The sequence below is a fragment of the Dacryopinax primogenitus genome (assembly GCF_000292625.1).
Source record: "Dacryopinax primogenitus strain DJM-731 SS1 chromosome Unknown DACRYscaffold_15, whole genome shotgun sequence".
NCBI lineage: Eukaryota > Fungi > Basidiomycota > Dacrymycetes > Dacrymycetales > Dacrymycetaceae > Dacryopinax > Dacryopinax primogenitus.
In genome coordinates this window covers 43,645-71,031 of record NW_024467212.1, presented here as the reverse complement: position 1 = coordinate 71,031, position 27,387 = coordinate 43,645, and the positions used below count along the sequence as shown (strand labels likewise).

The window sequence follows — 27,387 nt, the reverse complement described above, 5'->3', positions numbered from 1 at the left end:
GCACTTTTACTTCTCCTCCTCACAGTTATTACATTGCTCTACTACCGCAATCTAAGTGTGTTACCCATTCCTACTTCTAATCAACCAGATCGACACCCAGCAGGATGGGAAGCAGACGACTTATTCCACCCAAAGCATCACACACTCCATGGACATCCCACTCTCTTATTCCAAGGTACGCACCTTCCCACCATAGACCGTCCAACACTCACCCCATTCAGACAACCTCAAGCCTGACAAGCAGTACATCACCGGCTGGCTCTCCTCAGGCTGGACAAACGACGTAATGACATATACGAACCTCCTCTTCCTCTCCCTCCTCACAGAGCGTATCCCCGTCCTAGGCCCATTCGTCCCCTCCCACCTGTCGCCCAGCGCCGGCTACCTCCCTTTTTCCGAAGTGTTCGACCTGCCCTTGCTAGCCCATGAGCTGCATACCCCGATATTGGAGTGGAGTGACGTGAAGCGTGTGGAGGATGATCTGCAGGGAGAGAGGGAGGCAGTGGGCTGCTGGAGCACTTGGGCAGGGTGGGAATGGGGGAATGGGCAAGGCAGGAGCGGCTGGGTACCGGATACGTTCGACTTGGATGTGAGCTATACGCCTGTACCTCGTACGCCTTCCCATTCCCCTCCTGCTGTACTCCAGCTGACAACCCCGAAGCAGAGACGTACGACTCGCACAACCCGCAAGACCCACACGTCTCCCTCGCACGGCTCATGACACTCTCCTTCTCCTCATCTCGCTCTCTCGCCATCGCACGCAGCGTCCCCCTCCCTTCACCCCTACTGGGCGCAACGCTGCCCCCTTCAGACCACCTGCTCTGCTTCGACCTCCTATACTACGCCCGGCTCGTAGAGGGAAAGTTCGAGTGGGAGGAAGACTACTCCCCAGCTTGGAGACTCGTGGGAAGGAAGATGCGCTGGGCACCTTTACTCCTCCAAAAAGCTGAGATATACCTGCGCGAACACTGGCAGATCAAACACTCCGATCCTATCCCCCCCGTACGTCTTCCCTCTGCACCTACACGCCTGCCTGCACCTGAGCTCACTAACACGCAGTATATCTCCGTGCATATGCGCCGTGCGGACTTCAGAGCATACTGTAACGGTACGCTAGAGTGCATGCCCACATTGCACCAACTCGAGCGACGCGTGTCCTCCGTGCGTTCCCAGCTCCTCTTCCTAGGCATCAGCGCGCCCTACGTCCTCCTCACGTCCGACGAGACCGACGCGTCCTGGTGGGCCTCGCTTCCCCCCACCTACGGGCAGATAAATCATACCCTCTACCGCACGGAAGAGAAGTACGGGGAATGGTACCCCTCTGTTCTGGATAGCGTGTTCCTGAGCTTGGGGAGTGGGTTTGTCGGCACCGAGGGGAGTACGATGAGTTTGCTTGCTTATAGGAGAGTGAGGGAGAGGGGAGGTGTGGGTGAGTGGGTGAGGTGGAAAGGCGTGCCAGAGGGGGAACTGTAGTGCTTGAGCGGCGTAGGCGTTTGGGAGAGAGATTTCTTTGGGATTTTGGACTGGAGTTGGATTGCAAATTGGAATGGGTTGGACTTGTTTTGATTTCACTGGATGGATATTATTCCGTTGTATTTGCATGTGTATAACAAACCTCATAACTACTGATTAACTACTGCTAACTAATACTAATACGAATCATTAGCGTTAATGCTCACTGGTTATGAATGTCCCTACTGAAGGAATGCCTCTCATCGCGTCCATCTCCTCGACCATATCATATCATTCATCACACAATGGCTTCATATCCACATACTCGCTCAGCAGCGGCGGCGGCCAAAGAATCATCTACTTTCTGGCCTGAGCTCTACACACCTGTTCTGCTCTACTCTGTACCATGCTCCCAGGATTCTCGATCACGCCCTATAGACGCGTCCTCCTCCCGCTCGTCGTCCTCCTCTGGCTTGGATACCTTTTCTTTAGTTGGCAATGGAGATGGACTGGGGATATGAAGGCGTATGTAGCCAGGATGAGGCCTCGGCTCCCACGTCTTCCCACCTCAGAACCAGATGGGCCGGAACTGGGAGTGGGAGTGCAAATGGACGTCCAATTCCCAGCCCAACCGCAAGTACAAGCCAGACCTTTCACACTCCCCACAAGACTCTCCAGACCGGTAGACGTCCACGCCGCACTCACTTCCCCCGGGCGGTGGATCGAAGGACTCCCATTTACAGCTCCTGTAGAGGAAGTGTGGCGTACTTCAGGGCTGGCACTCATGAGGCTAGGATCGCATTTGTCCCCAGTGGAGTTTGGTGCTGATGCTGATGCTGGTGCCGGTGCTGGTGTTGCTGCTGAGATTGGGCTGCTAGGGCCTGCGGATCAAGAGAACGGAAATGGGAATGGGACGATCAGCTTGCAGGGCCAGGTAACGCAGCCCGCGGTTCTCAGGTTGCCCCAAGGGCTCGAATGGGAGTTCGCAGTCATTGCCCAGGGAAGAGAGAGAAAGCGAGGTGACATGCAGCTCATAGGTGGCAAAGTGCCCATCGAGCAGGTGCTCATCGCGTACGCCCTCTATTCCCTTCAGTTCCCTTTCACTGCCTCTACTGACCTTGGGCAAAGGTTCGGCGCCAACCTCACCCACTCGCGCTCCCTCGCCCGCGTTTCTGCAACTTCTGTTCTCTCTCTCCCTGGTGCCCCTTCCCCACAATGTAAAGGCGGCTCTGCGCACATGTTTGGACCTTCTGACCCCCAGGTCTTCTGGTCCGACAGTGGGCTGCCGCAGCTTGTCTACCTGGGCATGTCCGCTGCTGAGGGGAGGTGTAGGGCTCCCCTGCTGGTGAGGGACTTGAGGGATGTGTGGGCCGAGCTGGGGAGGGTAATGAGAGGCGAGAGGAGGGGAGTGTTGAGCGCTGCTAAAGCGACAGCGAAAGGCAGGAGCAAGAGCAAGCCTGCAGGAAAGGAGACTGTCGAATTAGAGAGGTCGAAACAACGGACTACGTGAGCCTTTTTCGTTCAGCTTAAGGACATCCGTAACCTCAGAAACAGCGAAACAGGCTGGATGCCATTCTTCCCCGGGGCACTTGTCAACCACTCCCAAACCGCCCATTTCCAGTACACGCTAGACCACCCCGCGCTGCGAGAGTCCTCTTCCCAACCGGAGGCACACAAGCTCGTGTTCGAGTCTTTCTCCCCTCCGGCAGGGGAGACGAGTCCCAGCAAAGGCAAAGGGAAACCCGTATCACTCCGGGCCTGTATTTCCCGTTTTCACTCAACGCTCCCCCCTCGCTCCCTCCAGCCCGCTCTCCCACTCCAGCGACTCACCCTCTGCGCCCGAGGCACCTGCACTCCAGACCCGGGCAATACCCTCCACCTCTCTCTTGTCCATATCAAGAAAGGCAAAGGGCAGGGCAAGGGCCAGGGACAGGAATGGGGCAGGCTCTTTACGGGCTGGAACGTCACTACTGGGGAGATGGTGAGTGTTGGACCGGAATTCAGGTTTGGTGAGCTACAGTTCCAGTTCTATCGTTTGTGGGGGGTTGAGGCTCATCCTTGGCAGCGGGGACAGACGACAGCAAGCCTGTTTACGCACGGTCGATGGCTTTCCTCCCCTCCTCACCCGGGCTTGAGAAAGCGCTCCAGCCCGTGCTTGGACTGAGTCATGGGTTTCTCGATGATGACGCCCTGTTTGGACTGGGCATCGCGGATAAGCTTATGAGCACTATCGTTGTCCCTGTGAAGGATTTGCTTTCGGGGAGCAGGTTGTGCGAGGGGGTGTAAGATGGTGTTTGGATAGATGATACCTGTACTGGCGAATGATACCTCGCGACTTGTAGTTGCACACCTTGGTGCAAGACGTCCCACGGCCAGACGGTGCGATATAATATGTAGAAACGTATGTACATATTAGCTACGTAGTGTGAACGGGCTACCGAGAGACATAACGGAGCGATTAGTCATTTACCGCTTCTCATTCATCGCCCTCAAAGTCATTCGCAGTGGTGGGAGAATAGTCCATATCCCTTTCGTCCTTATACCACAGCCTAGCCCATTCAAGGCACAACCGATAGGTATACACTGGAACGCATCAGCATATCGCCTCAGAACAAAGACTGCCCCACCTTCCATATCGACGATCCGCGCGTGCTCGCGCTTCCATCTTCTGCCAGCGTCAGCGATAGACTTGAGAGCGGCGTCCCCGGAATAGTCGTATACTTCACCGGGCTGCAAAGGCCATGTGGGCATAGCGGGTTCGAGCATGTATGGGGGGACACCGACGAAGTACGCCCAGATATTGCTGATATCAAATGAACTCATGAACGAGGGAGTAAAAAAGGACTCACAAGATCTCCTCGAACGTAGAACTGAGGGGGATGAAGTGCACCCATGGCTGAATCCAGTCATCGAAAAACTAGATTGTGTCAATTGAGGTGCATTGGGAAATGAGACACACTAATGGACCTCGGCATAAATAGTCGACTTGACTAGAGCACTCTTACTGGCCAGAAGAGCTAGTGAACGAGCAGAGTAGCCCATGCCATCGAGATCCAGCAGGATCTTAGACTTATCTACATGGAGATTAGTAGCACCCACTAATGAAGTTGACATAGACTAACACGCTGCATGTAACGGGACCGCGTCCACAAACTTATAATCTTCCATCATCCCCTCGCATCCGCCCGGTTCGTAAGGCGCACATTGAACAGCCATTGTAAATCCGACGTCCATCGCAGTTGTGCGTAGCGTGTTAACGTCGATGCGGGACTCAGTCCAGGTTTCTGGCATTCGCTGGCCCGTGCGGTGGAGGATAAGTTGAGAAGACGGGTTATCCTGAACCGCTAATTGCACGAGTCTTCTCATCATTCAGTATGATGACTTCACTGAAATGGAAAAATATATACCGATGACGAACGTAGTATGGGTACCTCCCGCTGGGTATGGAACCGCCTCCAGTGGTAGCTCCGCGCCAGAACATGGTTCTGCTATGGAATCAGCACATTTAACGAGATGAGGAATAGGATAACTCACCCGGTCTTGTCATCCCAGTCAGGATCGTTCGGATCATCATCTTGACCGTACCCTCTATGTCCACAAAGTGAGGAATAGTACAAACATACCCTGAGGACTTACAGAATCTCATCGAAACCGTAAGCTATCAGCTTTCATCAGTCCCCTGCGAATTCCAGGCTTTATGGGAGACGTACTGTACTTTGAAAGAGGGACGATATAGTAGTATGACCTGATTTGGAAAATATGTCAACATCCGGTCAATTGGCAGCTCCTGCAAGACGTACGGGATGCGGATATTCATAGATCCTGGAGCCTTCCCAGGCCCGAACACCGGAAAGGTCTCATTGAATATCCTGAAGACAAAGCGTCAGCAGCCGATGTATCTGCTACCGAAGTGAAACTCACGACCAGCCGGCATAAAAGTGCCCGAATTGGTCTAGCAGATCTGGTTCAGTTCCAAACTCGGAGAAGTCAACAGACTGCGCACAGAATTTTTCCGGGTGTTTACAAAAATCGAGATCTTTCTCGGTTCTTTCTCGAAAGTTAGAAAATGCGTTCCCAGTTTCTGTTGATATAGCGTCGAAATTTGTTGGAGGGAGGATGGATGTTGCATTAGGGAAGTTGAACTCATGAGGCCTCCGACGGACAGGGTCGGCAGGATGACACGTGTTGGTGTATTTGTACCATAGCTAACAATTGGGATTAGACTTCTCCAAGTATACTAGGGAAGAGAGCCAGCCTACAGGGAAGTTGTTGCTTTGGGTCACGTAGTCACTGGCGTCTTCTAACACTGCGCTGAAGTTATGGGGCTGAGAGACTTCCCACGTAGGGTAAACGGTCGGCTTAACGAGATTGTCAGGACAGGATACTCTTGATCGGAAAGCGTGTACTCACCTCCGCCAGGCCGGAAATGGCAAACATCATATCCGGAAGCTCGCTCATAAATCCCTGCACGCTCTGCAGGAACCCCTGGGCTCTCCCTATATCACCCTTCTTCACCCCACCTGGCCTGATCTCGTCCGTGACAGTGGCCCATCCATCCTCGATCTTCACGCCAAACGTAGTATCTTGAAGTGCAGCGGATTGAGTCCGGTGTTGGAGCTCCTGGGAGGAGAGTCGGCGGAATGGTGCGAGGTCGAGGTGAATCGCGTCGAACTCATCAATGAGTTTGAAGTCGCTTCCCCGAGCGAAATCGAACCACTTATCGAAACCCTATTTATTGTTCAACGCATATATGACGTTAGTTTAGTGACATGCTCTGCAAATAACATAGGTGTGAACACATACATTTGGTGGTTCCAATCCGTACCGTCGTCTGTACTCAGCGACAGCCTGATCTAGCGTCTGGCTCTGTCGCGCAAGTTTCTCTTCCCACTTGCGTCTCCCTTCTTCGATCAAAATTCCTATGCCATGCTTTGGGCGGAACGAAAAGCCACCTGAGAGGGGAAACGCCTGCTCCAGATTGTGGTGGTCAGCTAACTCACCCCACCAAGCCAAAGCACGTACATACCGATAAGCTTCCTAGACGTGCTTGATACTCTATCTCGACGCGGTCGATAAACTCCTGAGTCTCAGCTGGGAAAATATGATAGGTTCCAAGTCCAATGAATAAGCTGACACACAGGATGACAAGGGCAATGCGTCGATAGAGCTTGTGTTTCAAGGTCCAGTATGAAGGGAAAAAAAGGGCCTGGAGGAGATTAAGTGAAGAACTAAAAATCATTGTGCTACATACAAAATCCAGATGTAGAACCATCGTTTTCGCCTCTGACGCTCCATTGGTTGGTCGGACGACCGCAGCGCGAGAAGTCGACTCAACATATTTCTGGTCTTGACCAGGCTGCGGTCTGATGGACGTGCTGGGATGCGTGAAATAGAGGGCTTGTGTTTGTTGTGGTGGAATGAGGCAGAATCATCCACTATTCTATACCTCCCATGATTCCTGAACTTGGTGGGATCGTCGACAGTACGTCGAATAGGAGAGAGGCGTCTGCAAGGATCGGCAGCCGCTCGAGCCGAAAGGGTCCACACCGGCCGAGAGGGGCGGACCGCTTTCTCACCCATTCCACCGTTTGTATGACAACGTATACTCCCCAAGTAGAGCGTATGCAGTAACACCACAAGGCTCAGCTCAAGCGTCATTTGTTTGTGCCATAAACCAATACCAGCCGAGAAAATCCATGGATGGAGGTGACAAGTACGCGTTACGTCCTGTGAGCATAATCAGATATCTTGATGGATTATGGATTCCAGCGACATGTTCGCTATTGCCGCGTTTGGTAAGAATAAGACGGCTTGAAGAGAGTTGGTTGTGAAGAGGCACATCAACCGCTCCCTCGGGAGCCGAACAGAATGCGAGATTGGCGTTCATGAGATGACGGCTCCAACAGTGCAGTAATAAAGAGCAAATCAGCATGCACCTGAATCGGGTTTGATACATGATTGGATGATAAGGGGATGATTCAAGATGGTAAGCCATGCAAAAAAAGTCTTTGAAGGGATGCAATTCTTTGATCACGTGGTGACGCGTTCAACCTGTCACGGGCCTTGGATTGGTCATCAGCTATGACCAAGGCAAAGTATTCCTGTTCCTCCTTCGTTCAACATGGATAAACGTCACATTTAGATACTTCATACGTTTGTGCATGCTTGAGTACCTTGTTTGGCTTCTCTATTCTTCTTCGATGCCCATCGGTGGGGGCTCCCGAATACCACAAACCAAGGGCTCTCTGAGGTTATCTCTTGAGTAAGAACGACGTCAAATTAACAAAACACATTCCGGCTTTACTAATACCTGTCCCCGTATTTCTGATAAAAATACTTCCAGGCTTTATGCAGTTGCACGGTGAAAACTTACTTCAAGTAGAAACCTAGCGCAGAATGACGGTCGTGCATTCCGCGGTATAGCGGAACTCCCAAATCGGAAAATAGGGAACTCACGATGACCTCACCATTCCGCACCACAGCCTCCTATAAAGTCTGTCCTACCCTCGACGTTCTCTCGACCCATTCCCCAATACTTTGTTCCTGCAACACGGAGGACGTTCAGACGATGCACACCAGTGAACACGGGCTCACGGGAAAACGTCTTGGCCCTTGGAAGGCTGCGCCATGTGGTTCGGAAACGGACTGCTTCCGAGGATGTCCCTTACAACCACCGTTTTCAAGTTTGCTGCGTTAACAACCAGTCCGCCTACACCAGAAGACGACAGCTCTACGACACCGGCAATAAGGCAATAAACTGTCGGGATATTCACTCAGTTTGCTATATCTGCTCTGTGATATTCATGTGTCCTTGGTCTGTCACGTCGCAATCTCGTCTCAGCCAATATAATGGCCACTTTTCAAATTCCGCCGATCCAGGACACAAGCATGTCGCCTTCTCACTCGAATGACGAAGCGGAAAGCACCGCTGGGTCTACTACACACAATCAGAGGCTGAAACGCTCCAAGCGGGGGAAGTATGTGTCTAAGGCTTGGTGAGTGGCTGTCTATGCCTACTATGTTGTGTTTGGCGGTTGGCTGACACTACGATAGTCTGGAGTGCAGGAGGCGAAAACTCAAGGTCAGCGTCATTTCCAGAGGCACCAGCACGACACACTGACGGCTCTTGTTTATATTTCAGTGCTCCGGAGAAGAGCCCTGTCAGCGTTGCATTCGCTATGGCAAAGAATGCTGCTTTTCAGAAGATCACGCCGCCGCCGAGATACTGCGAAGCATGAATCGTATCGGTCGTCCGAGGATGTATGGTTACCCTCCCACTTCGGGCACACCTTCCCAAGCTGGTCCGTCGGCTTCCGCTGGTCCGAGTGGGTCATCAGGAATGACGGGGGCGGCAACTGTCGCGTTGGGCTCGCAGACGATGGGTATAATGCAAGGGGGAAATGGTTTGACCCTGGAGGAGAGAATGGAACGGCTCGAAGCTAAAGTGGAAGCCCTCGCTGCCAGTAGACTGGCAGAGCAGAATGGGCCAGATGCGAGCGGATTCCAGGGTACGCAGCCAACCTTTCCAAGATATATGCACCATGCTAACGTGTGTGCACACAAAGGTGACACGGCGTTTGAAGCCGCTGGAAACGCGCTCAAAGCGAACTTGACTTCCGTGAAGCGTCAACTAGGTATCTCCCTCAGTCCGAGCACCGCACCCATTTCGTCCATCACTTCCAGCGGCGTTGATCCCTCACCCACCGGCTCGACCTCAGCAGCCGATTATACATACATTAAGCGCGTCGAGTCGCAGTCAATGCCGTTCCCCAACGCGGGTGAATATGCGCGATACATCGACTTCTTCTTCGAGGACATCAACCCGTTCCATTCGTGTGTGTCGGAACCCGAATTCCGCGCACGAAGCGAACGGTTCCTGACTCGTCACGATGTCGACCCCGCGGATATGCCCTTTTTCGCTCTCAACTATATCATCTTCTCGTGCGTGGATATATTGCAGGATGTGAGCTGTGAAAATCAGAGCAAAGGGCAACTACCTGGATGGCAGTGGTTTCTTACAGCAGATGACCTCGTGGGAAAGAGGCAGGTCACCGGGCGAGGCGACTTGGCTTTACTCCAATTCACTGTCTACGAAGTTAGTTGATTCTCCTTTGGTGAACATTTCAGTTCTGACCTTTCCTTTAGGCATTCTACCTCATGCATGCGGACAAATGGAATGCAGCATACAATATCTCCGGCCTTGCCTGCCGGCTCTGCTTCCAAAATGGGTTACACCAACAATCGCGCTATGGTCCCGATTGCACGCCCTTCTATGTCCATTTACGCCAGCGCATTCTCTGGACAGCTTATTACCTTGACCGCCGGATCTCCCTCAGCTGTGGGCGGCCGTATGCGATGCGTGATCTGGATCTCGATGTAAATCTGCCGGACTGGCTTGACGACAAACTTATCATACCTGGGCGGCCTGTCCCTCCCCCTGCCCCAGAGAAATCGGCCAACGTTTACTTATCTGCTATGGTCGCCTATGCGAGGCTGACGGGTGATGTGTGGGATGAACTGTTTTCCGCCAGAGGGGCCAAAGAAAGCACTCCTGAGACTATCCTCGTGCTCGATAACAGGATCAAGCAATGGTACGAGAACATGCTCCCAACTTTTCCGCTCATCCCCAGGATGGGTGAACCTACTAGACGGCATCTGAGACAAGAGCTGCTGATCACCACTGTACGTGTATTTCACTGATTTTAGACGTCTGGTGATTGATCCTGATCTCAGCGCTTCAACTACCTTCGACTTCTTCTGCGACGCCGTACGTTAATCGCAATGAACTACGACCGCGCAACTGGGCAAATCTGTGGTGATCTAAATGTCGATACGGTCAATCGCCTTCAAGCCTTCGTCGACGAGCTTTCTTCCCCCAGTTCTTTCCGATACCACATGGCTACCACCCTCGGCGGGGCGATCCTCTTCCTGGCTACCCTTCTTGCGCGTTACCTCTCGCAGATCGGGTTACAGGACATGCAGCCCATCTACGCGGAGTCTTTCAAGACTGCTGTGCAGATGCTGCGAGACCTTGCGGAACACCTCGAATCTGCCCGTCGTATTTTGCATAATCTGCAGGACATCATCCATGTGATCGAGACGCTGCTTAGCAAGTCTGGGTTACAGGGCCAGGAGGAGTACGCAAACTTTGTTCCGACAAACTTGGACAGTCTATTCGCCTACGGCATGTTGGACTTTCCAGCGCAGATCACTGATGGACCCGGAGGGGACTTGTTCCCGTCTGATGCTATCAATTCACTGGACTGGGTATAATTGATGGACAAAAGGCTTCTACCTGCCCTACATACCCGTTGCAGTTGGGCTGGGGATGAGAAGACAAAAACATTGAAATTGCTCAGATCGACGTATTCTTCTACTGGCAATTCATCCAGAACGCGGGATCCAAGGCTGGCCTCTGTAAGCCTGTTGTAGCGAGATTGTCACACGATCACTGTAGGCTGGCGTGGCTAATCCGAAATACCTGATTGAAACGGACAATCTGAACCAGATCTTCGAGTTCAGTGTAGTATGTACAATGCGTAATCAACACCCTTAGCCATGCGAATGTTCAACAGCGAGCGGCCATTCGGGCCTGGATGGTCACATTCATCTGTAAAAATATGCGGGCATAGACGGCCGTATTATTGTGCTCGTCTATGCAGGTATCTATCTAGCATCTAACCATCTAAGAGGCTTAACATCTGCGTATAATGCCAACTATGATCACTGCCATAAGCACGCCCACCATCGCTCGGGATCCATCGCTTGTTTCAAGTAGAAGAGCATCATGCTGCCCCCTTTCGTCAGCTTATCTGCTTATCCAAAGCGAAGTAGGGCACTGACTCGCCAAAAAACCACGTCACCGGCCCAGGAGGGAAATGTTGTCTCGTGTCGTAGAAGCTGTCCCAATCCCACATCAGCATCCATTTCACAAACAAATCTGAACGCTCACTCAGTGTAGCCCTCCAGCCTTTCACCCCACTCCAACACTTTCAGGCCCATCGTTTCGCTGACCGCCCGCCAGCCCTGGTCGAGTTGCGTGATCCTGAGCATCAGACCGCGGTAGTTAGAAGCTCGGATATGTCGTGCGCGGTACATGAGCGGGAGGAAGGTGCCATAGAGGGCCCGCAAGCGGCGTACGAGCGCGGCGCTGTGTGTTTGGTGGTAGCGGACCTAAGCGATGGGTCAGAGTGTGCGTTAAAGAACGGAAACGAGATGTACTTCTTGGTAGGTCAAGCCTTGATCTTGCTTACGCGTAAGGTTGAATTGGCGATCATACTCGTTTCCGTTAGACTTCTTTGTGAAACTCAAAGAAAAGAAACGCACCTGATCGAAGAGATGGTCCGAGTCCCAGTACAAGCTATTGACGATACCAAGATCCGGCGTAAACTCCCTCAATCCTTCCTTCTCCATCCGTGGGAGAAAGATTTCATCAATCCGGTGGTCGAACGTCTTCGGTTCTTTCTCGTTATCGACGTACCACGGATACTCGGAGTCGACAATGCCGAAGCTATGCTGTATCAGCTCCCACGATATGGGGTATGGGGAAGGGAGGACGTACAGGAACCACCACACGATAGTTAGGTCAATGCTTTCCACTCTACACCAGCCGCCCGTATGCCCGCCCCAGTTCTTAATCGTGCCCTTCATAATCTTGCAAAAATTGACGATATTGTTCCTGTCATGACTATCCCCCAGACCTGTTAGACCGTTACTTGTGCATAGAGTGTCGAAACACAAACCTATCGCCAAGGATGAGGATATTTCTTCCTCTTGCCCACTCTCCTCCTCCTTCCACCATCTCCCACATGAACCTGTCTGCAGCACCCAGTTCCATCATCTCCGGCTCTGTGAGTCCCTCCCAGTCTCGTTCTAGCTCGGTGATCTTCGCCATCTTCTCACTGTCGCTATAGGTTTCCAGATCGCGGGGAAACGGTACCCATCGGGTTTGGTTAGCCGCATTTCCCCAGTAAATCATTCCTGGAGCGTGGAAAGGGTCGAACGGACATTGTCGCTGCTCATCCACCACAGACGACCAGTGAGAGGACAAGGAGAGGCGTAAGTCCTGCGTGAGTTCGGAGAGACGCGAGAGGTGGGCGGAGATGTGCGGGCTGAGAGTGGCCCGTTGAAAGTACAGTACGGTAGTGATGCTTAGGAGGGTGAGGGCGGCGAGGAGGACGGCTGGCCGTACAGGGAATTTTGGACAGGTGGGGAACATGATGGCTGGCGAAAAGATAGTACGGTGAGGCAATGAGGTCCATTTCACTCATAAGTTTTCGAATAAGATTGAATAGAATAATTGATGAAGTTCAATGGTTGAAGGCTATGGCAGAGATATATCACTTGGTCATGAACTGAAATGTTAATTCAACTTCAGGGCACGTGACCGGTGACACTGCATCGGTCTTCTTTCCACGCAGTCTCTTGCACTGGTATAATATGCATGTCTATTAGAAATGACAGGAACACGATTCAAACAGATGATGTACCAAATATCACAAGTCTATATTTCCCGAGCTCACTCGTCGTCCCCATGCTCGTGCTCTAGGACGAAGTCCATCTCCATCTCGTCCTTGTACCACAGTCTTGCCCACTCTAGGCAGAGCCTATACGTGTACACTATCCCTCTCATTAGTATTTTGCGAGAGTTGGGGGGGAGAAAATGATGAGAAGGGACGCACCTTCCATATCGACGATCCGCGCGTGTTCGCGCTTCCATTTCCGGCCAGCATCGGCAACGCCCTTCAGCAACACGTCCCCCTTGGTGTCGTATACATCCCCTGGCTTGGGAAGGGTGCTAGGCAGCGTGGGGTCCAACACAAAATCGGGAACTCCGATGAAGAACGCCCAGATATTGCTATACTCGGGTTAGAGAGGTTGTGGGAATGAGCAGACCCAGGATGGAACGTACAACAGCTCAGTAAAGTTCGAGCTTAAGGGAATATAATGCACCCAAGGCTGGAGCCAGTCTTCAAAGAACTCGCGATAGATGGTGGACTTGACCAAGGCGCTCTTGCTCGCTAGCAGTGCCATGGAACGCGCCGAGTAACCCATACCGTCCAGGTCCAGGAGGATCTTAGATTTGTCTGTGTACAAGTTTACCAGAATCCAAGAAAAAAAGGTAACGGACGCACAGGCTTCGTAAAGCGGCACCTTCTCAACAAACCTGTAGTCGCGCATCATCCCGTCACACCCGCCGGGCTTGTACGGCGCGCACTGGACCGCTTTGGTGAATGCCGCATCGAGAGCGACGGTGCGCAAGGTATTGACGTCGATAGGAGTTTGGGTCCACGAAGAAGTGAGGCCGTTAGATGCTCGGTGCAGGATCGGTTGGGAGGTGGGATTGTCTTGTCCTGCAAGCTGAATGAGTCTGTTTACAACGTTAATACAGCTCCGGGGGGGGGATAGGACAAAGATAGACCTGTGCCGCACGTAGTGCGAGTACCTCCCACTGGGGGATGAACCCCCTCCAGTAGTAGCACCTCTCCAAAACATGTTTCTAATGTTCTGTTAGGAGATTCTAGTCAGATGGAGGAAGTATAGCTCACCCAGTCTTGTCCTCCCAGTCAGGATCATTGGGGTCGTCGTCTTGCCCGTGTCCGCTGCACATTGTGTGAGCATCGAATCATCACTACTCTCCAAGAGATCTCACATATCCGCACTAAAGCCATACGCTACGTGCAGCTGTGAGGTAAGGGACAACGCCGAGTAAGGTAGGACTCACTATACTTCGGTAAAGGCACGATATAATAATACGACCTTATCTCAGGTTAACCCCCGGTAGAAAATAAGATGGCTCATGGAACTCACGGGATACGGATGTCCATCGACTGCGGTGCTTTACCTGGGCCGAACACGGGATACGTCTCGTTGAACATCCTTGCCCTTGGTCAGCATCCCCAGTAGCAGGAGTAGAAGGACCAGCTTACGGCCATCCAGCATAGAAATGGCCGAATTTATCTGTTGTCCACCATCCTCTTTTCAGCAAGCCTTCACAAGTCAACAAAAAACTCACAGAACTCCTCTGGATTTTTGCAGAAATCCAAATTCGCTTCGCTGGCTTTCAAGAACGCCGTAAACGGATTCCCGCCCTCCCCGCGCTCTGCAGCCGCAGATAGAGCGTCGAAGTCCGTCGGAGGGAGGATAGCTGTCGCAGGCGGGAATTGCCAGTCATTGGGTCGGGCGCGGACAGGATCGAGCGGATGACAGGTGTTGGTGTATTTGTACCACAACTGAGTAGGGGAAGGGGTTAGCTTGCGTTTGACGAAGATTAAGGACACGCACGGGGAAGTCGTTGCTCTTGCTAATGTAGTCTTGGGCATCGCCCAGGCTCGTGGTAGCGTTATGTGGCTGGGAGACCTCCCAAGTGGGGTAGACGCTTGACTACGTCGACCCATCAGCAATCACCTCCAGTTTCAGCAGAAATACATGCGCACCTCTGCCAACCCCGAAACAGCAAACACCATATCCGGCAACTCCTCCACAAAGCCTTCTAAGCTCTGAACGAACCCCTTCGCACGCCCCATATCGCCTTTCTTCTTCCCCCCTGTGCGCACCTCGTTTCCCGCACGTGCAAGCCCATCCTTGATCGTGACAGAAAACATCGTTTCCTGCTTGGTCGCTGAGCGGGTGCGAGACTGGATCTCGAACGAGGAGAGGGCGCGAAACGGGGTGAGGTCGGTGTGGATGGCGTCGAATTCGTCTAACAGTTGAAAGCCATTTCTCTGGGCAAAGGCGAACCATTTATCGAAACCCTGTCAGATACAGGTCAGATCGCATTCAATATTCCGGACGTGGTCAACGAGAGGAAACAAGGACACACCTTAGGAGGTTGCATTCCGTATCTGTGCCTGTACTCCCTCACTGCCTGCTCGAGCGTCTTGCTCTGCCGACGCAGCTTCTCCTCCCATTTTCGGCTCGCTTCGTCCATAAGCTTCTCTATTGGGTGCTTAGGGCGAACAGAAAATGCTGCGGGGAGGGGGATGGACTGCTCGTGAATAAACTCTTAGCAAAGCTGATTGTACAATGAGAGGGAAAGACGAACAGGTAAGCTTGGCAAACGCGCCGCATACTCGACCTCGACGCGGTCAAGGAACTCCTGCGTCTCACTGGGAAAGGCGCGGTACGCCGCCAAAGCCAGAAGAACGAGGATACATAGAGCGTTTATGAGAGCGCGTCGATAGCGTCTATTCTTGAGGATAAAGTAGAAGGGGATGAGGTTGAGCCTGTGAATGGATCAGCTGGTGGACCCGAATGGCGAGAGCGGGGACGTACAAGAGCCAGACGGAGAATCTACGGTTACGTTTTTCTGTGAGCAGAATGGGCTCCGAAGAGCGAGAGGCGTAACGGCGACTGAAGAACATCGTTCTGTACTGCACAAGAGGCCTAGGGTGGGTGTCCTGCTGCGCCGCGGTAGAGCTGCCTGTGTCGGTCTCTGATTGTCGAGCAGAGAGGTAAATGGGTATGCACAGGGGGTTGCTCCCACAATACACACGTAAAGAGCTTATGTCGACAGTTACGTTCTATATTTGTTGTATTTGTTAAATCGGTAGACGAATTCAGGCAAGGTTCCACGATCCCAGTAGTCCGCAGCAGGAGGCGGGTAGATCGCCGGTTTCCCATGAAAGTAATTTGATGGCGATTCCATATTTTTCCTGCCCAAGGAGCGAATAGCCAATCCATCGTGTCATTGGTGAATGAAGGTTGTGAGGTAATTTGGGATGGTCGAGGAATGTGAGGGATTCCCTTCATTAGAACGCGAACCCTTGAAGGCTCATTTATGGCGCGTCGACGCGTCGTATTCGGCCGAAGACGCGACACGGTCGTACTGGGATGTGCACTTGCTCTCCTTTCTACAGATAATCTTATCGTGCTAGCAGCTGACATGAATAGTAGAAGATGACAGCTTGAAAATCGAGCCTGCAATATGGCTGCTCAGCGTCTTCCTCACAATTGATGTCAGAGGGAGGTAGGACTGGGTGTTCGTGAGAATATTTCTCTGACGAGTAGTCTCGCTCTCGCAACCGCAATATTCCTATATTATCCTCCGAGTAGTCGAGAATGGGCGATGCTTGGCAGAGGACTTTGGTATCAACCCAGGCAAAGGAACTGATCGTCTATATATGTAATGCAAAACCTCTTTATTTGGAAGAATGATATATTCATTTAAGTATCCTCGTTCCCATTCAGCCGCGACTCGGTGCCGTCATCTGCCGGTCTCCATCTCAATCCAATTCAGAACAGTCCCGCGCTTCGGTAAACGTGAAAAGAAGCCCAGTGCGGTGGATGCAAAATTCTTGGCAGCTTCTTTTCTTCTGATTGACGGGGACTTTAACTTTCAGGGTCAGCGATATTACTCAATGTTCAACCACCACCACTAAGCGGCACCTTGATTAACTGTTTACGTTCTTTGATGAATTATGGTAGTCTATCGAATGCCAAGAATACGTGTCGATGCCTCCTACGAGGGGACTCGTGGAGCTGGATACTGATGTACTTGCTCTTGGTTCGAACACTTGGATAGGAAGCAACCAATCATAAGATATCCTATGATGTGAACACCAACTGCACGTGATCCTTTCTGGATGTTATGTTCTTCTACGTCAACAGCTCGGTTGTGGAAGGTTATTACTGCAGGGCATAGGCTTCTTCCTTGCCGCCGGCTATCTCGCAGCCTGTCAAAGCTCCATCTTTGAGGAAGGGGCATTCCATTTACCGAACAATGACCTGATAAATCTTGGAGAGCGAGATATCTCGTTCTAGGTGTTTTCAGGAGATTGATCCGCTCTGGAACTGCTGCTCGTTGAAAGCGTGTTTACGGTGGATGGTGCTCAGGTCACTATACGCCACATCGATCGGCGTCATGAAGAGCGTATTGACACCACTATATTACAGCAATAACGGCAGAGAGGCGGAACTCAAGACGCGCCTATATCCATTATCCTTGATCCTCGTCGCGTCGATGTCCTCCACCCCCTCATTACGAAGACGCAACGGCGTACTAGCCCTATCCGCAGCTGCCCTTGTGACCACCTTCCTCCTATACCTCCTCTTTCATGACTCGCCTCTGTATCCGCTTGACAAGGTCGACCTCACACTTCGCTTTCCTACGCTTTCCTCCGCTTTTCGCTCCTCTTCAACGCTCCCATGGACGCGCCCAATCTTGCCAGACTACTGCTCTCCCGGATCTCCAGAAGATTTCTGGAGCACAAGGTATACAGAGGAGAACTTGAGCATGGCGCGCTCGTATAGTGGGAGCGGGACAAGGTTTAGACACCTGGTGGAGAAGGCGATGCGAGGTGAGCCGGTGAAGATGGGTGTGATTGGCGGGTCTGGTACGTCTTTCTCCCCGTGAAAGCCACAGTGTTACTCACGGGCTTCCTTGCGGCAGTATCAAGAGGTCGCAATTCTGGGACACTTGGCCCTTATCATCAACGAATATTCCGTTTTTGGAACACAACTTTCTTCCCTCATCCAGAGAATTGGCTGGCAGATGGCTCCCGTCCCGCCACGGGCAGCAGCTATTTTAGCATGTGCTGGGGTGAACATATCCCCCAAGATGTGGAGCTAGTGTTTGTCGAGCTCTCGATCAACGATTACAGGTACGTGATCTTTAATCCACCAACCGGATGAGTTAATCAAACGACGTGGACCAACAGGACCACAGAAGCAGCAAGCATCTGGGAAACCCTCGTCCGTTCGTTACTCGAGCTTCCTACAAAACCCACTGTCATCGCAATCAACTCATTCGCACTACACGGGCGTAATGGGTAAGCCGTCTTTGATGTATTCCATCGCCTCTAAATAGATACAGGCTTGGCGCGGGAGGAGACGCCCACCTTGGTGTCGCACAGTATTACGATATCCCTGTGATCAGGCGCGCGTCCTCTTTCGCCAATTCAATATCCCCTGCTTATAACCCACAGCATCCGAAATCCCACCCTTCCGTACCTACTCGCCAATCCAGCACTGGAGGCTAGCTTGTTCGGTAGCGAAAATGGGATCGACCCCAAGCACATCAACGATGTGGGGCACCAGATGGTGGCGGATTTCACAACACATTGGATGAGGGACGAGATCTGTAGGGTCATGTCGGAGAGGGTAACTGAATTCTACTTGTACGAGCGCATGCGGCTGAGAACTATGCGGCAGGATGTTCCTCCAGGCAGCGTAAGGAAAGTTGAAGACAATTGGTGGACAGAACCCATTGATCTTGGTGCGGTTCCTCATGTGCGTTTCCAAGCAGGCCGCCTAGTTGTGAATCTCTGATCCTTCCTCAGCTGCGAATGACAGAACAGTGGCGGAAAGTGAACGACACAATCCCGTCCCTTCATCCAACATGCAAGAGCACGAGTTCTCGACCTCCCCTGCAGCCGTCTAAAGGGGAGGAATGGTACTTTGAAGAAGCGCCCGGTGACAAATTCTACTGGAGTGCGAGCAAGCCCGGGGCAAAGATCACGTTCGGGTTGGATATTGCGGAGGGAAGAGTTGGGATGTTCTTTCTCAGGAGTAGGAAACAGTGGCTGGGGAACGTCAAGTGTTGGCTCGACGACAACGTGAAAGCTAGCAAGCTTGTAGAAGGGTGGTGGAATAAAGACGAGTATGAATTCCTACCACTTCTTCGCACTCGATGATTGACTGGTACTCTCCAGGAGCGTCAGCGACTATGTGGCGTTGTGGAGCAATGTTGCTTCGGGCAAACACAATTTGACGTGCGAAGTCCAAACCACGACCAAAGATCCAGGTGGTGGTCACGCTTTCAAGATTATCGGGCTCGCGACTGTGTAGCCACTTCCTCCCATTGCGTTTACCCTGATAGAGTTTACGAGTCTGCAGATGTATACATGTGGAATTCACTGCTATCTACCTGTAAGAATATGAAAAGATGCCTAACCTGCGCTAATAATAGAGATGGATAGGTTTCATGCGGTTTGAGACACGACATCCCGTGGTATCCTCTCGGCACAACTTGACCGAAATAAGGGCTGCTGGGCTAGCCTCCCACGGAAGATTTTAGAATGTGAGCTGCCGGCATCTCTGTGTTTTACTTGGTGGTGGTCTTACCTGCATTCTTATCGATCCTTGAGAGACAAAGTGATCGACGAGTGTAAATGGGGTCTATACAATACATTTTCATTCACAAGGCATTACAAACGAAAGTTTATTAGTAGATGCTCAGGCAGCACTTGCCAATGCAAAAGAAGAATCCACGTCCTTGAAGTGAATACATCATATATCCCCCCTGGCCATAAATGTCCGAAAAAAGAGATATGGAGAAAGGAGTATCTAGAGAGCGGCGCGGCTCTGGTTTTGACGACGAGCGCGCTTCGTCTGTGTGAGGAGCCCCGGAATGCGTTCGCACGAGGTTCCGCTGGCGTCTGGCTTGAACCCACGGGTGCACGAGTCTACGACGCATTCCCCAGCGACGCACTGTACAGAGGAGACGCCAGAGATGGCCGTGCAGTCCACCCCAGTGCCCTCGTTATCGTACCCCACGCAGCCTCCGCATGACTCAAGGTCGTTCTGGACGTCTACGCACTCCAGTCCTCCCCTGCCTGAGAGGACGGGGCAGCTCTCAAAGCCCTGCTTGCATTCCGCGCCTCCGCGCCTCGACTTGAGTGAGCGCGGACGATGGCTGTTGATAGAGTAGCACTGGGAGGAGCCGGGAGAAGAGGTTTGTCCGTTCGGGCACTTGGTGCAGTCGCTGGCGCCTGAGCTGGAGTAGTATCCTGCGCTGCAGGTGCTGCAGGCTGTGGAGGAAGTCGATCCCTGGCGAGAGTTGGCAGTACCAGCGGGGCAGTCGTTCTCCGGGGCGTTGGTCCCGCCAGGACACCAGGAGCCGCTGCTGCATGTCAAGCAGAAACTGTTCGGTCAAAGTCAGCATATATCACTTCTATAGAGATGAAGACATACCCAGTGCCGAAGAAAGGCTGCCAGTAGTTTCCAGGAGAACAGTAGTGGTTGTTGTTATTGGTGTTATCCCGTGCTTGAATGCTCTCCAAAGTCTCCCCACGGCTAGCTGCCCGTGCGAGCCTGGAACATAAGGTAAGGGCTAAAATCAGTATAAGGTGAAGATGCACATACAAATCCTTTGGTACGGATGTCGCCGCAGAAGACCCAATAATGGAGCTCGCAGCGAGGAGGACAACAGCCGTGCGCAGTGAGGAATACATCTCGACCGTCGGTGGGTGGGTGGGGAGATGAGTGACTGCGTGTGGAAGAAGGTGGGCGACCGGTGGTGTGGTGCTCAGACTTGGCAGTCAGCTGCGCCCTCTTGTATGTTGGTCCCCATGTTAAGGTTTTCCAAAGGTGCCAACATGCGAAACAGGGTAGTCGTCAACGCCCCATGCTGAGAGCAGACAGGACGTTATTCGCATTGAGGGCATATGGGGGTTGACTAGAAGATGAAGGAGAAAGCAGAGACAGTTGAGTCGGCCGGTCGGGCGGCACGGTGCTAGCTCCATAGCTCGAGGCGTGCCAGTCAATCCAGTCGTGCCGGATGCGGCCAGGTGAGACTGAGGTGGCTGGCATGCCCTACCCCGGTACTGAACGACCGCCCAAGCAAGGAACAGCACTAGACCGTCGACCAGCGGGGGTGACCGGAGCCGACGCAGACACTTGTGACAGTTGAACAAGGAGGAGGAGAAAAGAGAGGCGACAACCGTGAGACTTGGTTTCGCAAGGGTCTTGGGCCAAGAGTCATTCCAGGGTGACCGTCGGAACGCAACATTGCGCCACGTGAAGCACATGCCTAAGCTCGGCGGAATGGAGCCGCTTCCGGGCGGATGCAAACACTCGGCGCTATTTTGGTGAGTGGGAATGCACGGCATGCGAATTATTGTCTTGCTCTCATGGTCTCAAATGTTTCGCATACCCTTGTCAGGCACCCTCAAAGACGGTTGCTGCGTGCTAGTCGGCGGCATAGCGGAATGCAAACTGGGTGCATCGGGAGTTGGAATTATATACCAAGAGCCTGAAAAACGTGCTTGAGGCGTCTCGACCACTTGGAGAAGCAACTCGAGTTCCAGTGCTTTCCAGGCTTAACATTGCAGTAAATGTGAACTCCTTAGCAAGGCTTATCATTGAAAGTCTTCACACTGCTCTCTAAATGTGGAGACCCTCTCGGAGAACTCTTTTCCGACCCGGCCCTATCCGTTTCTCATTCCCATGGGAAACACTTGACGAAAGGTTCATGACCAGTCACGCAGTCTCAGCAAGACAGGACCTGTTTCGCCTGAGCCCTCACATATGCCACAGCCAAAGCCTGAGGTTACAACTAGTTCACTAGAGTGTCCGATAGGGATAAGAGATCTACAGTCTGCTGACTCGGCATCTTATTCCGTCTGTCCAGATAGACGCTTCTGAATCTCCCTAGCCACAGCCTCGCCATCGATGGGCATGTCCGTGCCCTGATACCCAGGCGGATAATGGTCTGTGAAACAAGCTTGGTCAGGTCCAGCCTCTTTGTGACAGTAGGGGACGTACTGGCAGGGGGGATGTTCGGATACTGGTCATATGTGTCAAAGTGCCAGCCGTAGTGCTTGATGCCGAGGTGGCGGGCGGTCCACTCATAGTCGTAGGCCCAGCCGGTGGGGAAAAAGAACTCCATCACCGCGGAGCGAGGAGTAGGCTTCATCCACAGCAGGGCGGTGAGGCCGTTCCCGTGAGGCCCGATAAGGATCTGCCCGGCAAAGTGAGCTCGGCCTCACGTGAGAGTATGAGACTTACAGTCGTACGGGCCGCTAACGCGATCTGCTCACTGCGCGTAAGCGTGTCCATTGTAACCACGTTGACCTCATAGCCATATGTATCCCTCAGTCGATACAATGCCTTGACTAGCGTCTCGTGATCCTCCGCGCGCAGACTACGCGTATTCCAATTCTGCCTGCTCACATAGGTGATCACGGGCTTTTCCTCCTTGGGCTTTGTCTTGCGACCCAATACAGCAGGACCGGGCAGTGTAGGGACAGCAACGCGCTGGTCCCCGTCGTTTGTCGCAAATCTGACGACGTTCCGCCTAATAGGCTCCCACCAGTTGTCGACGTGTCGGTGCTCGAAAGCCTGGCTCGCAAGCCTCTGCGCTGGCATCCACCCTGACCCACGGATCGCCGCGCCCCGATCACACATGACGACGCGTTCAAGAACGAAAGGTCGTTCGAACTCTGCAAAGTCCTGGAAGCCTGCCTTGAACAGGAGCTGGATGGAGGGCATGGCCGAGAAGAGCACGTATTGGTTCATACGCGCATAGTCCCGCCAGCCGTTGGTATCGACGTGCGGGAAGATCCAGCGGCGTGGTAGGGGAAGTGTCGTCTGGCCGTCATCGCTAATAGAAGGTGCGAGTGAGGTATATGCGCGCCAAATACCGAAGAACAGCTCTGCGCAAAAATGGTAATAATGCGGCAACACTGCAGAGCTCGTCAGTCACACGTTCTAAGTAAAACGCTGCGGACGCACTCTGAGCCGACTCGTGTGCCCAAAGCGTATTCCCCTGCAAGTTCACCGCACTGGCGCCAAACCACTCCCTCGCCTGCTTCGGGGTGATAACCTGCATGTCCTTGTCCGTCGGGTCCTGCACAGGATCGAGATACCCCGGGTTATCCGCCCCGCTCCCGAGAACGTATCTGAGGTCTGGCACTTCTTCTGGAGAGATGGTAACGACGAATGTCGTCCCGTTCATCATGTACAGGTTCTCGAACACCGTGAACCCAGGAGAGTGGGAGAGGATGCGGGTCTCCGGGGGCAACGCTGTTCCCCAATACAAGCGGATCTCTTCGGGTTCTTGCTTGCCTAGCGCACCTTGGAGAGTGGTGATAGGCGGTAGGGGTGCCTGTGGAAGTGGGTCGACAGGCTTCGCGAGCTCTACAGGCTGGAGAGGTGCACATGGCTGCGGCTTGGGGAGGCTGAACAGCAAACTAGGCTTGAACAACAGCACGCAGGCGATGAGGGATACAACGCCGACGAGGATGAAGCGCTCGCGTCGCCATGATGGGAGGAAGGAAGTGCGAGGGCGGGGCATTGTTGATGGGGCGAGGCGACCTGAGGAGAGAGAGGAGGAGGCTGACCGTCCTCGTTGAGAGAAGTAGGAAGCCAGCCTGATTGTTTTCTATTGACAATGAATGTCAATTGTCTAGTGTCCTGTGGTCGTTGTATGCGGTAACAGTAATGAACAGTTAATCAGCACCTGTGCTCGTCGTCGTCGTGTAAGTGAGCGGTGTGAACCACGTAGGAAGAGGCGCCCATAGTTGGACCCGCTACTTGGTGTTGCTGTCACCGCAAATCAGAGACACAAGCCGTCTTAGTCGGACCCTGAAGGACCCTCACCAAACTGTTATCCCTGAGCCACCAATTGCAATTCCATTTATTAATAATTACGTATAGCGATTAGCAGCATCCATATACACTACAAAATTACAGCACAGGCAAAATCATCCTACTCTCCCTTCCATCTCTTTGCTGTTTCGCGGCTGACACTCTGAGAAGCATTCCGTTTGTGTTGAGACCCTGCTCGATCTGTACGATGCACCAGCCCGCCGAGCATGGGATTGTCCGACCAGGGCTTGATTGGGATGCTCCCGGGGAGCGTCGTTTTGATACACATCTTCAGTGCACTTTCCCATGCCTCAGCAAAGACGTCCGGTGTCCACAACTTCTGGTACTTGTGATGTCCGGCGTGTACCACTCTGAACAGAGTATTCGCAAGGTCGGCCACGACAGAGAATGCCGGGGGACTGCCACCTTCTTCCGACCTGATGTACCAGTCTCGGCTGTCGTTTGCTGGATTGCCGTTAAACAGGAAACTGCCCAGGATTCTCTGGCATTCTGTCGGTCCGGCTGCTCCGACAGGCTGGAACCGCACCACTGCCCACAACCAAACCCAAGCCCACGACTCCAGATCATGCAGCGGGGTCGCGACAAACTCAGGGCACTGCACTGCCCTCCGTGATATGGCAGAGAGGTCGGTTTCATTTGGTGTGATGAAACCCCATGTACCCTTGGCCACTTCGAGCGGCATAAACATAGGCGTTCCCTGAACACTAGCATCAGTCATAACACGGAGCGTGCACACTTCAACACGCTAACCGTTCGCACGCCGTGCCCCGCCCGTTCCCTTCCCAGGGTACAGCATACTCAAAATCGCTCAAGTACCCTCGCTTCTTCCTCTCGTCCCAGTATACGTTCCCCACGCTAAGATCCCTGTGCACGTACCCCGCCTTCGTAACGGCCGAAAGTGCTAGCACAATGAAATCAGGAAATCAGCGGCCAGTTCGCGCTCCGTACAGCCGCCTCACCGGTCCCGACGTCTCTCAACCCGCAACATATATCCCGCAGGTCGTCCAATTGCCAGAGTGGCTTCAGCACCGCCTTGTATAGAGTCCACCTGTGTTCCCGATGCACCAGCTTGCTTACTGACCGCAAGCCATCAATCGAGCCTTCCTGGCCGATGAGCGAGAGCATTGCTGCATCGATGGGGTGATGGGCACGTGCAGTACCGCACACTTGTCGCCATTTATATCCATGTTCCCGAGAGGTAGTCGTGTCGTATCTTCTCCAACATCTGGGAATGTTACAACTCCCTCTGCCTCGATGTCCAGTACGTGCTGCTCCAGCGTCTGATCGTTCGGGTCCACTTTTCTTAGGCTTTCCTTCATATTCTTGATTATTTGGCCCTCCGTGCGGCGGCCCTCTTCTATCCAGCCGAGCTTAAGAGCGAATACACTTCCGTCCGAGTCTCGGGTCACCTCGAAGACACGCGTGGCCCGGCCTCGAATGTTCTCAGCCGCCTGGCTGAACAGCTCTCTGGTTGCGGTCAGGACGAGCGGCGGGGCCTTGTTCCCCGTCTCCAAGCTGAACACAATTTGCCCCTCTTCATTCCGCGTCATGCTCGCGTCCCACCCGAGGCTGATGTCGTCGGCGCACATCATCCTCACGTAATACTGTATGATGCTCTTCGGATCCTGCATGCCCAGGTCAACGTACGGCCTGCAACAACACCGTGACCCAGGCCTACATGGTGGACATCCACTGCCTGAGACGCAAAAACTCCAAGCCGCGATCCCAGGAAGGATCTGAACTCTCTGCCGACGAAAGTCGACCCATACACGGTCCTGCGAGCTGAGTCCTGCCGCAGCATGTAGTGGATGCTCCAGATAAGTTCTTCAGCAGCCTGAGAGCATATGTCAGCACCTATACTCGAGGCAGCGTTAACATGGCCCAACAGTGTCGCCGTTCCGGTTTGTGGAATCCACCTTCTTGAACTGTCCCACCTCCGCGATATCCTTCCACAAGTGCGTCGGCTTCTGGAACTTCTTGATGACGCCGAGTGGGGACGCGTCCGTTTCTCCAGTTGCAGACCCACCTCTGGGGAGGTCAGGCTCCGCCGTCGCCGTCTTGACTGGTCGAATGATGTACGAATCCGGCTAGGTGAGGGTTTGCACTTGACTCCCAAGAGCCAGGCTCGGCTGTTGCCAGTACTCCAGCTCATCGATCCGAGGCCGATAGTCGGGAAATACGTGATGCAACGCTTGTACGATCTGTTCGACCACCAGCTGCCAATCCTTGTGTACCGCTGTCTCGTGCCGTTGGTCTCGTGCCGGGTCAACAGGGAACGACTTCCATCTTTGCTCCTTCTCCAGATATTCCCCCCCCTGGACCAGTTTCGCATAGATAGACTCCACGAGATCATTGGGGACATCCTTGGGCCATTTCGGCAAGACCTGTGCCCACCAATTGGTGGCACAATACTCGCGTATGGCCCCCAGTCCTACCGCAACCAGCTTTCGACGTTCAAAGAGCGTGCCGGTTTGGTACACCTCGCTCGTTCCTTCCATCGTGTTAGGAGCGAGGACGATAACGGTACTACGACTTGGGGGAGGGGCGTGTCCGTCATTGCGCACGCCGCGTCCTCAAGCTCACTGATTCCGCCTTTTGTACACAGTGGGAGCTAATTATAAAGGTGTCGGATCTCCGTCGATGGAGCTTGAGCGATTATAGCAGCATAGACCGCAAGGAATAGAACTGAGAAAGAGTAAATACAGAATATGTAAAGAGTGAATACAGCTCTATCCTCGAGGTCGTCATCTTCCACAAACGGCGACGACGGGCTAAGGTAGAGGAAGGAGTCAGGAAACTTGTGAGATGAGCGCATGCCCTAAAAGACACAGCACGGATATACATTGACTCTTCAATGAACAGCCCTTATCACCAAATGAGGAGCAGCTCTATGTTGGATGTTTGCAGACAGCTGCAGTGTTAGGGGTCCCAGCCATCTGTGAAAGGCCACCAGATATGGTCATTGCTAGACAAGGGTCCTCAGCATTTAATTTTGCTTGAATCTGTGGTTTTTCTACATTTGTATTTAATTCCAATATTTTTTCTGAATTTTATGGCTGTGAGCAGGATAAAAGGTTCTCATTTGAGTCAAGAGTCTGGTATCTGTTTCCTTCTCAATGGGACCAAATACTTTGCTTCCATGAAGTGGAAGCAGATAGGCATTCCTGTGCAGGTGAGGTACTTTTTGCTTCCACTTCCTTGTTTTGCCTCCATTCACTTCTGTGAGAGTTCTTACTCTCCCCAGCTGAGTTTATTTTTCCTCCATTTGATCTCATGGGAATATATTGGCTTCTGCAGATGCAAATACATTATTTCCATGTTGGAATAAATTTGCCCAGCATTTTAAAGCTCTATTTTGAGAATATATCCCTACCAGTATCAGACTCTATTCCTGTCTGAAGGATCCCAACCTGAGGACACACCTGCAGGTTGTCAGGGCACACCATCAAGCAGAGGCTGAACACCAAGGTTTTGGGTGAAGCTGCAACCTATCAGGGTGACCTGACTGCCAAACAACCACTAATCATCCAATAATCTGACATCAGACCTCTGTTAGGGCAACACAGGCTGACTAAGTCTGCTCACCTAAGAGTGCCAAGAGTCTAA

General features: G+C 52.7%; 10 protein-coding genes across 10 annotated transcripts; 4 read left to right on the top strand and 6 right to left on the bottom strand.

The window, feature by feature from the left end:
• Positions 1-220: 220 nt before the first annotated feature.
• On the top strand, positions 221-1,473 carry DACRYDRAFT_55580 (uncharacterized protein; the record flags this gene model as incomplete). The annotated part of the gene is made up of 3 exons (XM_040775336.1): positions 221-611; positions 665-1,002; positions 1,060-1,473. Coding segments are annotated over 3 exons (1,143 nt in total), but the record flags the coding sequence as incomplete, so codon positions are not given.
• A 395-nt stretch (positions 1,474-1,868) lies between these two features.
• Positions 1,869-2,913, top strand: DACRYDRAFT_101189 (uncharacterized protein; the record flags this gene model as incomplete). Its single annotated transcript, XM_040767534.1, has 2 exons — positions 1,869-2,523; positions 2,581-2,913. Coding segments are annotated over exons 1-2 (885 nt in total), but the record flags the coding sequence as incomplete, so codon positions are not given.
• A 1,015-nt stretch (positions 2,914-3,928) lies between these two features.
• On the bottom strand, positions 3,929-7,181 carry DACRYDRAFT_81869 (uncharacterized protein; the record flags this gene model as incomplete). The annotated part of the gene is made up of 18 exons (XM_040776534.1): positions 6,704-7,181; positions 6,479-6,658; positions 6,256-6,420; positions 5,863-6,180; positions 5,712-5,810; positions 5,456-5,657; positions 5,374-5,404; positions 5,253-5,321; positions 5,163-5,197; positions 5,089-5,110; positions 4,987-5,040; positions 4,860-4,937; positions 4,575-4,810; positions 4,420-4,526; positions 4,302-4,369; positions 4,231-4,255; positions 4,080-4,182; positions 3,929-4,035 (listed from the first exon to the last, which is right to left on the bottom strand). The coding sequence occupies exons 1-18, from the start codon at positions 6,722-6,724 to the stop codon at positions 3,929-3,931; spliced, it is 1,920 nt and encodes a 639-aa protein (XP_040626384.1). The 5' UTR covers positions 6,725-7,181.
• Positions 7,182-8,340: 1,159 nt separating this feature from the next.
• On the top strand, positions 8,341-10,943 carry DACRYDRAFT_101187 (uncharacterized protein; the record flags this gene model as incomplete). The annotated part of the gene is made up of 6 exons (XM_040767533.1): positions 8,341-8,447; positions 8,506-8,533; positions 8,594-8,960; positions 9,018-9,547; positions 9,598-10,134; positions 10,186-10,943. The coding sequence occupies 6 exons, from the start codon at positions 8,341-8,343 to the stop codon at positions 10,723-10,725; spliced, it is 2,109 nt and encodes a 702-aa protein (XP_040626383.1). The 3' UTR covers positions 10,726-10,943.
• A 232-nt stretch (positions 10,944-11,175) lies between these two features.
• On the bottom strand, positions 11,176-12,670 carry DACRYDRAFT_109589 (uncharacterized protein; the record flags this gene model as incomplete). The annotated part of the gene is made up of 7 exons (XM_040768908.1): positions 11,176-11,242; positions 11,296-11,352; positions 11,405-11,625; positions 11,674-11,730; positions 11,779-11,962; positions 12,014-12,130; positions 12,195-12,670. 7 exons carry the CDS (start codon positions 12,668-12,670, stop codon positions 11,176-11,178), a joined length of 1,179 nt encoding a protein of 392 aa, XP_040626382.1.
• Positions 12,671-12,897: 227 nt separating this feature from the next.
• Positions 12,898-15,400, bottom strand: DACRYDRAFT_69181 (uncharacterized protein). Its single transcript, XM_040775895.1, has 14 exons — positions 15,275-15,400; positions 14,889-15,206; positions 14,731-14,835; positions 14,468-14,705; positions 14,382-14,412; positions 14,263-14,331; positions 14,177-14,211; positions 14,105-14,126; positions 14,001-14,054; positions 13,874-13,951; positions 13,587-13,822; positions 13,364-13,538; positions 13,134-13,309; positions 12,898-13,071 (listed from the first exon to the last, which is right to left on the bottom strand). The coding sequence occupies exons 1-14, from the start codon at positions 15,380-15,382 to the stop codon at positions 12,971-12,973; spliced, it is 1,746 nt and encodes a 581-aa protein (XP_040626381.1). The 5' UTR covers positions 15,383-15,400; the 3' UTR covers positions 12,898-12,970.
• A 2,013-nt stretch (positions 15,401-17,413) lies between these two features.
• Positions 17,414-19,239, top strand: DACRYDRAFT_109587 (uncharacterized protein; the record flags this gene model as incomplete). Its single annotated transcript, XM_040768907.1, has 7 exons — positions 17,414-17,786; positions 17,843-18,053; positions 18,111-18,221; positions 18,378-18,552; positions 18,604-18,681; positions 18,732-19,051; positions 19,104-19,239. 7 exons carry the CDS (start codon positions 17,414-17,416, stop codon positions 19,237-19,239), a joined length of 1,404 nt encoding a protein of 467 aa, XP_040626380.1.
• Positions 19,240-19,566: 327 nt separating this feature from the next.
• DACRYDRAFT_101185 (uncharacterized protein) lies at positions 19,567-20,635 on the bottom strand. The gene is made up of 3 exons (XM_040767532.1): positions 20,536-20,635; positions 20,365-20,484; positions 19,567-20,314 (listed from the first exon to the last, which is right to left on the bottom strand). Exons 1-3 carry the CDS (start codon positions 20,622-20,624, stop codon positions 19,738-19,740), a joined length of 786 nt encoding a protein of 261 aa, XP_040626379.1. The 5' UTR covers positions 20,625-20,635; the 3' UTR covers positions 19,567-19,737.
• A 1,085-nt stretch (positions 20,636-21,720) lies between these two features.
• On the bottom strand, positions 21,721-23,692 carry DACRYDRAFT_69179 (uncharacterized protein). The gene is made up of 4 exons (XM_040775894.1): positions 22,906-23,692; positions 22,180-22,856; positions 21,937-22,132; positions 21,721-21,883 (listed from the first exon to the last, which is right to left on the bottom strand). Exons 1-4 carry the CDS (start codon positions 23,465-23,467, stop codon positions 21,786-21,788), a joined length of 1,533 nt encoding a protein of 510 aa, XP_040626378.1. The 5' UTR covers positions 23,468-23,692; the 3' UTR covers positions 21,721-21,785.
• Positions 23,693-23,826: 134 nt separating this feature from the next.
• DACRYDRAFT_117723 (uncharacterized protein) lies at positions 23,827-26,279 on the bottom strand (the record flags this gene model as incomplete). Its single annotated transcript, XM_040770441.1, has 7 exons — positions 23,827-24,485; positions 24,532-24,682; positions 24,741-24,885; positions 24,933-25,406; positions 25,460-25,615; positions 25,668-25,843; positions 25,892-26,279. The coding sequence occupies 7 exons, from the start codon at positions 26,277-26,279 to the stop codon at positions 23,882-23,884; spliced, it is 2,094 nt and encodes a 697-aa protein (XP_040626377.1). The 3' UTR covers positions 23,827-23,881.
• Positions 26,280-27,387: the final 1,108 nt, after the last annotated feature.

Bases quoted from the DNA above. Each gene is read 5' to 3' on its own strand.
- DACRYDRAFT_69181 (XM_040775895.1), bottom strand. From the start codon at position 15,382: ATGGACGAAGCGAGCCGAAAATGGGAGGAGAAGCTGCGTCGGCAGAGC. The intron at 14,055-14,104 runs GTGAGATCTCTT...CACAATGTGCAG, and splicing joins TATGGCTTTAGTGCGGATAT to CGGACACGGGCAAGACGACG. The intron at 13,539-13,586 runs GTGCGTCCGTTA...ACTTGTACACAG, and splicing joins GGTGCCGCTTTACGAAGCCT to ACAAATCTAAGATCCTCCTG.
- DACRYDRAFT_101185 (XM_040767532.1), bottom strand. From the start codon at position 20,624: ATGTATTCCTCACTGCGCACGGCTGTTGTCCTCCTCGCTGCGAGCTCC. The intron at 20,485-20,535 runs GTATGTGCATCT...CTTATGTTCCAG, and splicing joins ACATCCGTACCAAAGGATTT to GCTCGCACGGGCAGCTAGCC. The intron at 20,315-20,364 runs GTATGTCTTCAT...TTGACCGAACAG, and splicing joins CAGCCTTTCTTCGGCACTGG to TTTCTGCTTGACATGCAGCA.
- DACRYDRAFT_69179 (XM_040775894.1), bottom strand. From the start codon at position 23,467: ATGCCCCGCCCTCGCACTTCCTTCCTCCCATCATGGCGACGCGAGCGC. The intron at 22,857-22,905 runs GTGCGTCCGCAG...CGAGCTCTGCAG, and splicing joins GGCACACGAGTCGGCTCAGA to TGTTGCCGCATTATTACCAT. The intron at 21,884-21,936 runs GTACGTCCCCTA...CTTGTTTCACAG, and splicing joins TCCGAACATCCCCCCTGCCA to ACCATTATCCGCCTGGGTAT.